This window comes from Mytilus edulis, chromosome 5, assembly GCF_963676685.1.
Source record: "Mytilus edulis chromosome 5, xbMytEdul2.2, whole genome shotgun sequence".
Lineage (NCBI taxonomy): Eukaryota > Metazoa > Mollusca > Bivalvia > Mytilida > Mytilidae > Mytilus > Mytilus edulis.
Genome location: NC_092348.1, coordinates 29,632,234 through 29,646,060, shown reverse-complemented (window position 1 = coordinate 29,646,060; position 13,827 = coordinate 29,632,234). Strand labels below are relative to the sequence as shown.

The following is a 13,827-nucleotide window of genomic DNA, read 5'->3' as shown; positions in this document are numbered from 1 at the left end:
CAAGATAATAAATTGTGTTTTATTTAGTTTATTTTCCTACAATATGCAGCCATGAAAGTGTTGTGCTCTTGACGCCAGCGTCTGAAAAAAACAACCAAAAAAAACCGGAAGTTAACATTTTAATCAAAGCCATATTAGTTAAAGCAATAGTAGTTGAATATTATCATTGTTTCTGGATTTTGTAAAAGAGATGTGTAGAGAAGGGTGCAGTTAAAAATGAAAGTTAAAAATATTTTGACAAAGAAAGACCAATAACTATTGCACGCAAAGTGAAGAAAATCAAGCAGGCCAGTTGTGAAGCATTATTTATGGTGTATGGTAACTATATTGCCATGATTAAATGAATAAACCTTACAAGATATTATGGAAAACAGACAAATACTTTTTCTACTCCCTCCTCCAACGCCCATGAATTAAATATTTAAATAACATAAATTTTTAATGATGCTAACTTAAACATTTAACTTTTGATACATTAATTTTACATCGGTATGAACAGCTTCTAGCTAATGGAATTCAGACGGCAATACAGATAAGATCAGGACAAACAATTATCGGTAAGGTGCATAAACAATGTCCATTTACATAGGGGTAATAATGTTAAAACTATTTAGTATGTTTAAGAAGCAATTGAGAAATATACACCATGGTAATAAAAAAATGAGACTTACTTATTTACAATATATAACATGTATAATACAATACAATTGATAGGAATTATAAAACAACTAGGTGTGCCAGGATGACAAGAATGCCCCCGTTTATTGACAAAATTCATGGAGAGAAAAAATTCGTGATTGAAAAATATTTAACACAATTACTTAACTACTCAAAGGAAAATTCCACAGGTGAAGTCTACAGAGACTGACTAAACCAAACGCTTTCAAATAACGGAACAAATGAAAAACATGAGAGTTCTTGCGTGTGTTTGTACTGTATATCTGTCACGTAGCATTGCCATTTTAGCGATATTCCATGTTCAATCCACCATATTTTCTTTCAATGTCCTGTACCAAGTCAGGAATAAGGCAGTTGGTGTTTGTTTTTGTTACACTTTAGTGTTCCTTTGTTTTCTTTTTATAGTTGATGTGTTTCTCTCGGTTTTATTTTGCTACTTGGATTTTCTTTCTCATAATCGATTTCTGACTTTTCAACACCGATATACTACTGTTACCATTGTTAGGTACGAGAATTTGAAAGACAGTGGTGGGTTAAACCTGTTTTGATAGCTAGCTAAACCTCTAACTTGTATGACAGTTTGTTTTATTTCATTTTCTTTGACAAAATTGGGTTAGCAACCCAAACAGACATTATCGACGTGCATATATTTTTTAACATGTTAACTTCATGTAAATAAACTCATCATAGATACCAGGATTGATATGTTTTGTATTTGCGGCAGATGCGCGATTCCTATACAAAATACTAAAGGGCACTTTCCATACTTTGTACAAATTTGTTTTTCTTTTCATTTCATGGTCATTTAAAATATAAAAAAAATTTCATAACTTTGTTTAATCGATTTCTTGTAATCATGGTATCAATAATGAGTTTATTTGGGACGATCGGGACCCTTTATGTAACAACATCAGAATAGGATAGCCAAAATAAGTGCTAGTATCGAAATGTAGGAAAAATAACTTCGTGAAAATTTGGACTGTGTTATTATGCATTATCAATAATCTTTAGATAACATTTGTAATAAATAGGTTATTCTTACCACAGAGTCCACATGTAACTGGACATTTTTGCCTAAGGACGTTGTCACTACATACATGGATATCATCACACTTTACATATGTCGCGTCATTACAACTTGCTGGTATCGTTTTAGTCGTAGTGGGTACAACTTAAAAGTAGAAGAAATAAAGAAAACATGAGAAATAAATCATAATGAACAAAAAAATGAGAGTCATATTCTATAGGATCTGGCTGTTTATTAATTGCGGAGTAAGACAACGATTTAGATTTTTTTTTAAAACAACCTTACAACCAAGTCGCTAATACTGTGTGTAATTATTAGATGCAAATGTTAAATTTCCTGACAATTTTATTAAAGCTATGGAAAAACCTGGGATATTACATACTGTTAGAATACGACTCCCAGCTAAAACAGAGTACGAAGTATTTAAAATTGTTATGTATAAACAAAAATAAAGGTCTGGCATGATTAGTGGTAAAAGATATTCAAACATCATAACAATTGTTGAAATGTCGACTTCAATTGAACTCAGGATGAACTTTAATCTAATCAAGAACAATATGGAAGTATGGAAAATAATGACATATTTACAAAGAGAACAATAGAATCAAATAGACTCTTAAACTGGTAACCACATTGCACATAAGGCAAGTTGTGTCTGTTTGCCCGTCCAAGTCAGGTATATAATAAATGTTTTCAATTCGTTTGTTGTGTTTGATCTTTTGATTTTGCCATTTAATAAAGGATTTTCCGTTTAGAATTTTCCTTAGAGTTCGAGTTTTTTGTTATTTTACTTTTGAATGAAGTTGAAGGGATAATGCTTTTCATTTTCCCCAAGAAAATCTTATATGGAATCTGCTTCTAATACATTAAGGAACAAACAGACAAGAAAAGGAGCACAGTTCGCTCCAATGGGAATTCCAGTTTTTAATGGAAATATGCGCTACATATATTTTTCGTAAAAATTTGGATTGTGTGATCATAAATTATCAATAATCTTTAGATACAATTTGTAATTAAAATGTTATTCTTACCACAGAGTCCACATGTTACTGGGCATTTTTGCCTGAGTGCGTTGTCACTACATACATGGATATCATCACACTTTACATATGTCGCGTCAATACAACTTGCTGGTATTGTTTCAGTGGTAGTGGGTAAAACTTTAAAAAAAAAATAAAAAAATAAACAATAATGAACAAAAGCATATACTATAGGATCTGATTTGATTATTGTTTGCGTAGTATGACATAAATTTAGTATAAAATGCTAACGATTCAATATAGCAATGTTTCTTAGACTGTATGTAAATATTGGCTGCGAATGCTGAATTTCCTAATTTTTTTTTTATTAAAACAGTCTATTTTTTTCAACCTGTAATTATTTTGAAGTATGGAATATGTAAAATTTCTTGTGCTTGAACTTTTTAATTATTTCAATGTTTTCTCTGTATTTTAATGCTCTGTGCGTCGCACAACACTTTTAAGTACAAAGAAGATATCACATTTTCAATAGAATGCACTGTGCGGCGCACACCACTACCTATACAAAACATAGTGCATGGAAAGTGTTATGCACCACTCGAAACATTATAATACAGAATAAACATGGAATTTATTGAAAATTTCAAGCATGAAAAATTATGCAAATTCCATAATTAAAAATGATTCCAATTTGAAATAATAGCCTGTTTCAAGTTAACGTTTGATAGCTTGTACAATTCAATTATGACTAAAACCTGTGACGTTACATATCATTAATATACTACTCCAAGGTAAAATTTAGTTCGGTATTTTTGTTACCGGGGTATATTTTACTTTTGAACCTTCATTTTATATTAGAAATACATACAAAAAAATGAGATTAGAGTTCTTTATGATAATTCAATTTAAACAAGGGTGAACAATCTTTAAGGGGACAGCAAAACAATTATTAATGCCAAAGAAAACAACCAACATCAAAAAGGTTTGACAAACACCAAGTAACATCATCCACTTTTAAAACTGATAATTTGGCCGACATTTGTAATTATCGGGATGAACTCAGATTCTGCAGAAAGCCTTAAAGGTAATTAATTCATGTATTTAATCAGTGTTGAGAAGCGTTTTCATGACAGTGTGGACGAGACCATTTCTTGGTGCGCTCAGGTTATCTATTGACGGAGTCAGATAAGATAAAAGTTCCTCTGTAACGGTGAATTACTACAATCAGTTATGCCAAAGGTTCAAAACGCATAAATCAAATAATACGAAAAACTAGCAGAGGACTAAACCTTGTGTATTTATCTTAAAGTTGAATACTTAAACATTCTTTTTTTGTCTCATGCACATGCATGAACTTTACTCTTTTATTTTATTAAATCCATACTGGAAGGCCTCTGACAAACTGAGTGAGTGTGTAATCATTGTTTTCGATAGCCGATGACAAATCAGTTGAAGGTAAATGATTCAGTAGTATTACCAACATAAGTATTGCCGGTTGTCCACACTGTTACGGGAATACCTCTATATTGATAGATGCTAACAATTAAGTGTTATCAATGAGACACCAACCCAGTGACCATAAATCTCTATACACGACATCCCAAATATTTAAGCCCAAAATATATATAATTATACATTGTATGTCTATGTAAACTTATATCCACGAATTTAGATAAAAGCTGATAGTCGTCTATATTTTTAAGATCAACTTCGCCTGTGGTTTCGGGAACATTAACTCATTCAAGCAAGAATTAATCAAAATGTAAATGTTTATGAATGATACATGTACAAGTGCCAATCATTTATTGCAAATACAATTAACATACCTTGACATACTGAATCTTGAAGTTTTATCTGTAAATTCCAAAGTGTACCAGAGGCTGATACAGGGGAAATTCCCTGTTGGTGCGTAACTATCTGTGCCAATTCAGAGGGGTCTGGTAACAGTCCAATACCAATAACAAAAACGCTTATGTCATTCCCTTGGAGTCCTGATGCAAGATTCTGAATTTCCTTAACTGAATACACATCAGTTAACACAATAAGTATATTTGGCACACTATCTCTGTTCCCAGCATCCTTAGAAAATGCGTGTTTAAAGACCCATTCGAGTGCATTATCAGTCTGTGAACTTCCTAAACGATTTGGTATGTACTCGATAGCCTCCAGTATAGAAGTGAGATTTGAATGCAACCCCATGTCAAACTGATGATGAATCTGGGATGAAAATAATGTTACTCCTATTTGAACATTGTTTTGTCCAATCGAAAAAGATTCCGCGAATCTTGCTACAAAGTCTTTTTCACCATTAATACTTTCAATGTCAAAGTTCTGGGTAGTATTTAGTAAAAAATGAACGTCTCCCATAAAATTCAAGCAACCTAAAAATATGGTAAAACCTAGTTAGTATACATCATAATCGAATCGGAAGATTGCCAATAGGTAATGCTTTATATTTTGATTTAAAAAAAAGGGGTTACCAACAAATTAAGATTTTTATTTAGACATATTATTACAATATACGATTTATCTAACAACTATGATACTATATTGAGCTTAGCAGAATATGACATGGCGAAATTGATCAATCATGTAGAACTATCTTCTGTCTATATACCTTTTTATGTGTCTTTGATACATAAATGCGTGGCACTGAACTTATATATCCCGTCATTCTGTGATTGTACTATCATGATAAATTTGTGTATTCTTGTTATCAATTTTTGCTAATATGCTGGTTATATGTGTCATTTTGTGCTTCTTTGTTACATGTACATATTTTTTTTAATTTTTTTTGTGATTTTAAGATTATATCACAATGTTGACTGCTGTACACCTATTTTTGACATTTTTACCTTTAATGTCTGTTTGTTTTGTTCACGTATCGTTTTCAATAAAATGGAGTTTGATGCGACTGTCATACAAGTGAGGGGTTAAGCTAGCTATGAAACCAGGTTCAATCCCCCATTTTCTACATACAAAAATGCGTGTATCAAGTCAGGAATATGACAGCTGTTGTCCATTTTTCAATGACTGTGTTTGTGTTTTTGATTTGGCCATTTGATTAGGGACTTTTCGTTATGATTTTTCCTCGGAGTTCAGTATTTTTGTGATTTTAATCTTTCCTGGTTACTTTGTTTTCCACGATTGGCGCAGATTTAATCCAGTGATTAGAAAGTAAAAAATAGATGTTGTAATAAAAAAAAAACATAAAAGATGTACAAGAACGAAAACAGATACAAAATTAAAATCCAGACGTTAAATTAAATTAAAAAAAAAAGACATCAAAATTAAAAACAGACGTTAAAAAAAAACCAAGCGACAAAAATGAAAACAGAAGTATGATATGAAAAGAGACGTAAAATTTAAGAAAAACGAAGGGTTAAATAAAGGCAACAGTAGTATACCGCTGTTCGAAATTCATAAATCGATTGAGAAAAAAAACAAATCCGGGTTACAAACTAAAACTGAGGGAAACACATCAAATATAAGAGAACTACGACGCAACAGAAACACAAAATTAAAATGTAACGCAAGCAGAAACGAACTATAATATAACAATGGTAATTTTCCTGACTTGGTACAGGTCATTTTAGGGGGAAAAAATGGTGGGTTGAACCTGGTTTTGTGGCTAGCCAAACATCCCGGTTTTATGGCCAGGTTAAATATAACATTAAAATGACAACTTTACATGGCAGGACTACAATACAAATAAATGGGAGAACATATAGAATAGAGAAACACACGAATAATAGCTAACAAAAGGTACCAGGTTTAAAATTTAATACGCTAGACGCGCGTTTCGTCCACACAAAACTAACCAGTGACGCTCAGATAAAAAAAAGTTCGAAAGCCAAAACAAGTACAAAGTTGAAGAGCATTGAGGACCAAAAGTTCTCAAAAGTTGTTCCTATTACGGCTAAGGTTTTCTGCCTGGGATAAGAACACCCTTATTATTTAGAATAATTCATACTTTTGCAAACAGTAAATTTATAAAAATGACTATATAATAGATATACATGATAAAACTGAAGTGGTGACTAAAATTTCAAAACAGAAAGATATAATACAAGTACGAACAAGTGTCGCCACTGTAACACGCTAGAGGACACGCTAATGTTTTTTTTTAATTTTATGTCTGTTTCCGTTTTCGATGTCTTTTTTATTACTATTATTTTAACACCTGTTTTTTTTTTAATTTAATGTCTGTTTTGGTTTCGATCTCAGTTTCTAATTTTTTTGTAACGTCTATTTGTACCTTTCTTGTGTCTTTTTTCGTTTTTTCGTTTTTAGGTTGAGTTTAGCGTCGTTTTTTTCAATTTTTCCATAATTGCTGCCCATAACCGTGCTTGTCGCAGGAGGATGTGGGTTCATATGGTTCTTCGTCAAATACGCAGAATGTATGAATAGAGCAAAATCTTTTCGGAGTCAAAGATCAAGCATGCCAAAAATCTGGATCAGCATGTCGGTCTTGTACAGAGCTGGTGGTATTGACATAATAATAACATGTTATTGTCCTAAGTATGCCTTAAATACATATGATCGTTAAGAATATATCATTGTAGATACATTGTAGTAGCAAATTCTATCGTTTTTCATTTTCTATCTTTAATCAAACTTACACTTACAAGTTCACATTTGGAAGGGTATCTGGTTAGCCTTCACGAGCACGTGAGGTCTCCCCCGCTTTATGGTGGAGTAAATTTTGCTCATTTCAGTATTTATAACATTATCATGTTGTGTTTTGTATACTGACTGTTGTATGTCTTTTTGTTGGTTGTTTTTGTTATAAAGTTGTCGGTTTGAATAGCCCTTTTGTTTTTTAGCCATCTATTTGGACACAGGGTGACAATACCTAACACTGTACCACTAAATCTTAACGGCGTAGTAATAAGTATTTCAACTATGTATGTAATTTAAAAACTGACAAATCTAAAATCAGTGAAAATGACAAATCTAAAACAGTTGAAAATGCCAAATCTAAAAATCGTTCAAAATGAAAAATCTAACATTCAAAAGGACAAATATAAAAGCTTCGAAAAAGACAAATTTAAAAACTGATATAGTACTTACCAGTTGCCTCCCCTGGGTTTACGTTTTTGCTAAGTACAATAAAAAGGAGAGCTAAGATCAAACTGGACATTTTGGTTTGTTCTCACTGGTCAATGATTTTATCTTGTAAGTCCATAGATAACCACGATTTTATATTGTGACTTTATCTGACCATGCATTTCTGTCCTAAATGTTAAGGTTATTTATCAGAGTTTAATATGGTCACGGTTAATATTCCTTATTCTGTAATGTGCTCTACCTTACCTTTATCCCATATTTTCAATTAAAAGAAATTTAAATTATTAGAATTTCGTAAAATTACCTATATCAAAATGACACTTAATATCTAAAACTTTTTTAAACTCAAGGCCGTCAACAAATGAAAAGTATATTGATTCGCTGAAATTACAAAAATTATCTGCGCAAATGAATATTTAGCAATTTGTGCTGTTAAGTTGGTGTCTCGGTGAGATATGCACCTCAACTCCTTCTATTCATATGTACATGTATAGGATCGACTTTGCGAGACACTCATGTGTAGTCAAATTCATTACCCCTCCCCCCTGGTAGTAGTGTATAAAGGAATAGATATATGCGAATCTCGCGAACACTAGGATATGAATAATATAAAATCATAAACTAGAAATACACAATTAGTCTATAAATCCAGTTATAATATTATAATTATTATTATGGAAAAATAATTGTTTTCCTTCTCTTATTCATGACAAATTGATAAAAAGCACAGAAATACCTTTTGTTCATTCACATAAAAGGTCTTAAGATTTGTGAATGATATTTCTTTTCATCATTCGTGTTCCCTCCTTTCCTAAGAACAAAGCTGACTTTCACGTGGCTTTCAATCAAAGCAGACACTAATTGGAAGCAATGTTGTGGATGGGAGACGTGAGAAGGAAATTCCAATATCATTTGTTTAACAGTTTTGAAACGACACAAAGCTGTTGAACCAATACACAGTATTTGTATGGATGCAAATTATTATCTATTCAGTAATCGATATGGCATTCATTTCTACAATGAAGATAGTTAATAGATGGTCAAAGAAATGACCATTGGTCAATATATTGATTGCGGTCATGTGATTTTCAGACACAAGTCAATTGGTTTTAAATTTTGAATGATTGTTTCAAGTTTTACTGCTATTCAGGAAATTACGAGCTCTTATTTGGAATGAAATAAAAACATATACATGGAATTCGAGTTGTAAGTATAAGGTTATGCATAGTTTTCATGTTGTTTGTTTTTAGAACATAGAAAATCTTTATATTAAAAACTATACATCTTATCGTTAGATAAAAAGTGTGTTTCCTTTAAAAATCATGTTACTTTTTATAAAGTGTCTCCATATGATTAATTTCAGAATTAATTGATTGATTGATTGTTTGCTTTAATTCACATGTTCATTGACAATATTTCATGTACATAAAAGTACAAATATATAACATAGAACTTTACAAGTATTATAAGATACAGATAGAGGGAAAATACATTCATTTTTTTAAAAATGTCACACATACCTTAAACAGCAGTCAACTTAAAAATGTCGATCTGCCATTAACTTTAGTTTTTGGTATTTCGATAATTTGGGTACTGGACAAATGACAAACTAAGCCAAGTTCGGAGGCTTTATGATGTATATATGTGACAAAAACTTATAACTATGGCTGGTTTTTCATTAGATCATATGTTAATTCAGTCAGATGTCAAATATTTAAATTGATTTACTGTTCGTTTCAGCCAAAATGCTCTATATCTTGCCACTGGACAATGAAATGCAATCATTGTAGATTTAATGTAGTTCTAATTTAACAATGTTGGTGTTTATATCATTTAGATCTTATTTGCCTAGGAAACCCCAAGTATTCTCGTAAAACACAACACAAGGTAGCTAAAAGCAGTTTACACAGTAGGAGATTATCGTTAACACTACAAATGAATTTATCATGTAAAAAATCATTGTAAACATAGATATAAAGTTTGAATAGACATTTTAGTACCAAACAGTAGATGTTTGAGTCATTTTGACGATACAATTAAAATTTCACAGTGAAACTTCAAAATAAATAAATAAAAAGGAAACGTTTTAGCAGACGCTAGGATTTCTTCTATACCACTTGCAATACCTTTATTAATACCCCCCCCCCCCCCCCACACACAAACAAAAGCAAAAAAACAACAACCAACAAACCCATGAATATATAATTTTAATTTTGCATGTACGCGCTGATATGATTTGATTTCGTGGCAAGAAATGTGACAGAAGGCGGCAAAAACTGTCTTTGCAAGTGTTAAGGAAATAAAGGAAATAAAGCATACATCAAATTCAGTATACATCAGTGTTATTCAGGTGAATCAGTGATATAAATCACTGCTTGACCAACATAAATAATGAAAAAGTAAACACCAATGACTTTGGTCACGAAAAATGGTATTCATGTAATTAATTAATGTTTAAGCTTCTTCCAGGCGATATTAAGACTATTCCAATAGTCTATTTTGTCATGATCGTCTATTTTTGTAATCTATATTTAGTGTCACTATATATATACGTATTATACCTATATGTAGTAAATCATTTGGTTAATAAAGAATTGAATTAAAAAAAAAAACAATACTGTACTCGCTGCTAGTCATCTACGCTTGTATTTTTATATAAAAAGATAAGGTGTGGTATGATTGCCAATGAGACAACTCTCCACAAGAGACAAAATGACCCAACAAAATCAACAACTATAGGTAACCGTACAGCCTTCAACAATGAGTAAAGTCCATATGGCATAGTCAGCTAAGTTTAGCTTAGCACACATCATTGCGTAATGTGATCGGATCATTAATTAACAACCAATTGCCAATAATGCAGTCATATTAAGGATTGATTGATTGTGGGTTGCCTAACGTCCAGTGGCAAGTATGTCATGCATATTCGGGACGAATTCCATCTTCAGGAAGACACACGTGTACATTTTTTTTCGGTCTCTTTTATGAAAAATGAAGGTATTTAATCATAAATAATCACATCTATTGTTCAACTTTTTAAAACCAATATTTTTCTTTCTCTAATAGTATTTGATTTTCAAATATCGAGCACTGTTTGAACTTTTGTTTAACATTTGGAGAAGGATTTATATGTGGAGAAATGTTATTTAATTCGACCTAGTGAAACCTGCTTGACGATTTCAATTCAGTCCATACATTATAATAGGAATTATGACCGATAATAAAAATGTCAGCTATTCAACTACATCACAATTTAAAAATTTTCTTTTCCTATTGTTAAAATTTACAAGTACATCGTAAATGATGACCAGTTGACTAAATAGGTTTTGTGTACATGAATTAATTGTGTATTCGTTTTTAGTAGTAAACACAACAAAAATACTGAATCATTTATCGTAAGCGTTAACTAATTGTCCTAAAGGGCTTAGGAAACAGAAAATTACGACCATAATCACTTTGTCCGATTGATTGCTTCCTGTTCAAATATTGATCAGAACTGAGATTGATAATAAATATAATTGTCAGGTTACAATTTACAAACAGTACTAACATAAGACACGCAAGGGGAGAATATGTTTTTATGCCCCATTTTTATGTCCCATTTTTATAGGCATTATGTTTTCTGGCCTGTGCGTCCGTCCGTTCGTTGTACCGTTCGTCCGTTCGTCCGTCTGTCCCGCTTCAGGTTAAAGTTTTTGGTTGAGGTAGTTTTTAAGGAAGTTGAAGTTTAATCAACTTAAAACTTTGTATTCATGTTCCCTATGATATGATTTTTCTAATTTTAATGCCAGATTAGAGATCCCCCCTCCCACATTGAACATAGAAAATGATTGTGCGGATGGGGCATCCGTGTACTGAAGACACATTCTTGTTTATGATTGCTATCAAATAGAAATAAAAATAAGTAAATTAAGTACCAATAAGGTCGGGTTTAACCAATGTTTGTAGATTATTGGTCCTCGAGGGTGACAGTAATCCAAATACCAGCTACGGGGATTATTCAGCATTTTAATGTTGTTCTTCATTGACAGAAATGACATCCTACTATTGTTTTGAGAAACAGCAGTATTAAAGGGGCATTAGCTACGAGTATAAAATAAAGATATGATATTTTTGTTCAATAATTAATAAAAAGTGAAATAGTGAAATAATATTTTGGTTCAATTTTGTCAAAACAAGGTAAGAAGCATTGCTGATGAATTATTCACTTGGAAGTGGAGAAGACAATACTAAGTACAAAAACCTGTGTCTAATCTATTTGTCCTTTTTGAACAATAACATATGTCTAAACTAACTAAGTGAATACTTCGACCTCATTCAAACCGTATTCATGTGACCTTCCATTTAACCTCTTAGCTAGAGAAGAGTTATGCATGAACTTTACGTGTTCATATATTTAAATGGAGAGAATCATGTCAATATTGAAAGTGAAACAAGAGTTAGTCATTTGGTGACTGATAAGATCAACAAAAGCTCATTCTAATACAGGCAACATATTTTATATTAACCTATAATATGAAATTAAACAGACTTAGAAAAATCTAATCGCACGAGTTTGCTTTCTATTTACATCTATGTTTATGTATTTATCGGGTTATATGACCGTCCGTCCGTAGTCTTCGGAAGTCACCTCGATGATTAATTACATGACGCCTGGATGTAAATACAGACGAAATGCTGAAACATATTACCGGGTTCATCCATCTTAAATTGTATACTTTAGATTTTTTTTATAATTTGGAGTCTTAGTATGTTATAAGTCGAATATGAGAATTTGATTCAAATCGGTGAACATGATTTTGACAGCTATTGCACCTTTAAGCTTACTGTTTACGCATACACACTTATGAACCGAATATCAGACAAACTTGCACTGTGTAATTTAAAAGATTGAGCTGCTTAAATATTTACTTTAGAAAGTTCTATATATCACTTGATTTTATTGAATGTTATTTGCTTTAATCTCGAATTATTGATATCACAAAATGTATTGTCATGTCAAATGTTTTTGCCCTTCAAAGCCCTTTATAAGAATGAAATATTCAGAGAAATTAATATGAAGATGCAAGCATGATAAATAATGAGTAAATGGGGTAAATAACTTTAAATAAATACAGAAGACATTGAGAAATAAGAAAGATCTGAACATAGAATTAGAAGACAACTTGACGTCAGGTTCAAACAGAGTCAACTGAGAAACAACGATACCGAATTTTTGAGTTCTTATTGCACTTCAAATCCATGAAAATTTATTATCTTGCACTGACATATGTTTTCCTCCGATTAGAAGTGTCATGTTTGAAGGTGTGGTAAATTTCAGGATAATGGACAACTAAATAAGTGAACAATTTATTCAGGATATGGATTAAGATAAGCGAATGACATGTAGGTAATTCTAAAATCAATGTTTCATAAAAAATATATGTTGAAAAAGTCCAGTTTTATCGAGAAATAACTCGCGTAAAGCACGATTTTTTTTCGACGCTATCAATCAATATTCTTTAAAATTTAACACTAATTTAATGTATAGGGATAATCTGGATTTAGAATATATGTTTGTTGTCATCTGCTTCACCAAAGACATAATCATGATAATATGGACCAGAATAATTTTTTTCTTCATTAAATTAAATTGTGGATTAGTACGGATCAGTACGGAAGCGTATCGCCACACATATTTTTCTTCCTATCTTTGCGTTTAACGTAAACCGTTTGCGCTAATACGCTTCTGTAGATCTATCAGAATAGGTTTTTAGAAAATGGCCGTTCCCTTACTACGTTCTTTTCAAATAATACAACACTAAACTTGTTTTTCTTTCTTTACTGGACTATAACGAATTAAATCTACGTTTTGATATAGTTTTGTTCATAATATTCCATAGACATAAACAATCTGATATAAAGTAATCATTTTAAGGTCTAAATAGCATAAAAAGACATCCTTTTTTCACCGACGGTCGATAAGTAATAAAATTTATCCACCACATAGTAAGTTGAGTCATCAATGCCGTGTAACACCTTAGATATTTTTAATGCAAATCAAAATAATAATGATTGTCCCTTAAATCTACG

At 31.5% G+C, this 13,827-nt stretch overlaps 1 protein-coding gene across 1 annotated transcript; it reads right to left on the bottom strand.

The window, feature by feature from the left end:
- LOC139522357 (von Willebrand factor A domain-containing protein 1-like) lies at nucleotides 1-7,845 on the bottom strand. The gene is made up of 5 exons (XM_071315886.1): nucleotides 7,759-7,845; nucleotides 4,512-5,066; nucleotides 2,737-2,865; nucleotides 1,721-1,849; nucleotides 1-81 (listed from the first exon to the last, which is right to left on the bottom strand). The coding sequence occupies exons 1-5, from the start codon at nucleotides 7,826-7,828 to the stop codon at nucleotides 29-31; spliced, it is 936 nt and encodes a 311-aa protein (XP_071171987.1). The 5' UTR covers nucleotides 7,829-7,845; the 3' UTR covers nucleotides 1-28.
- Nucleotides 7,846-13,827: the final 5,982 nt, after the last annotated feature.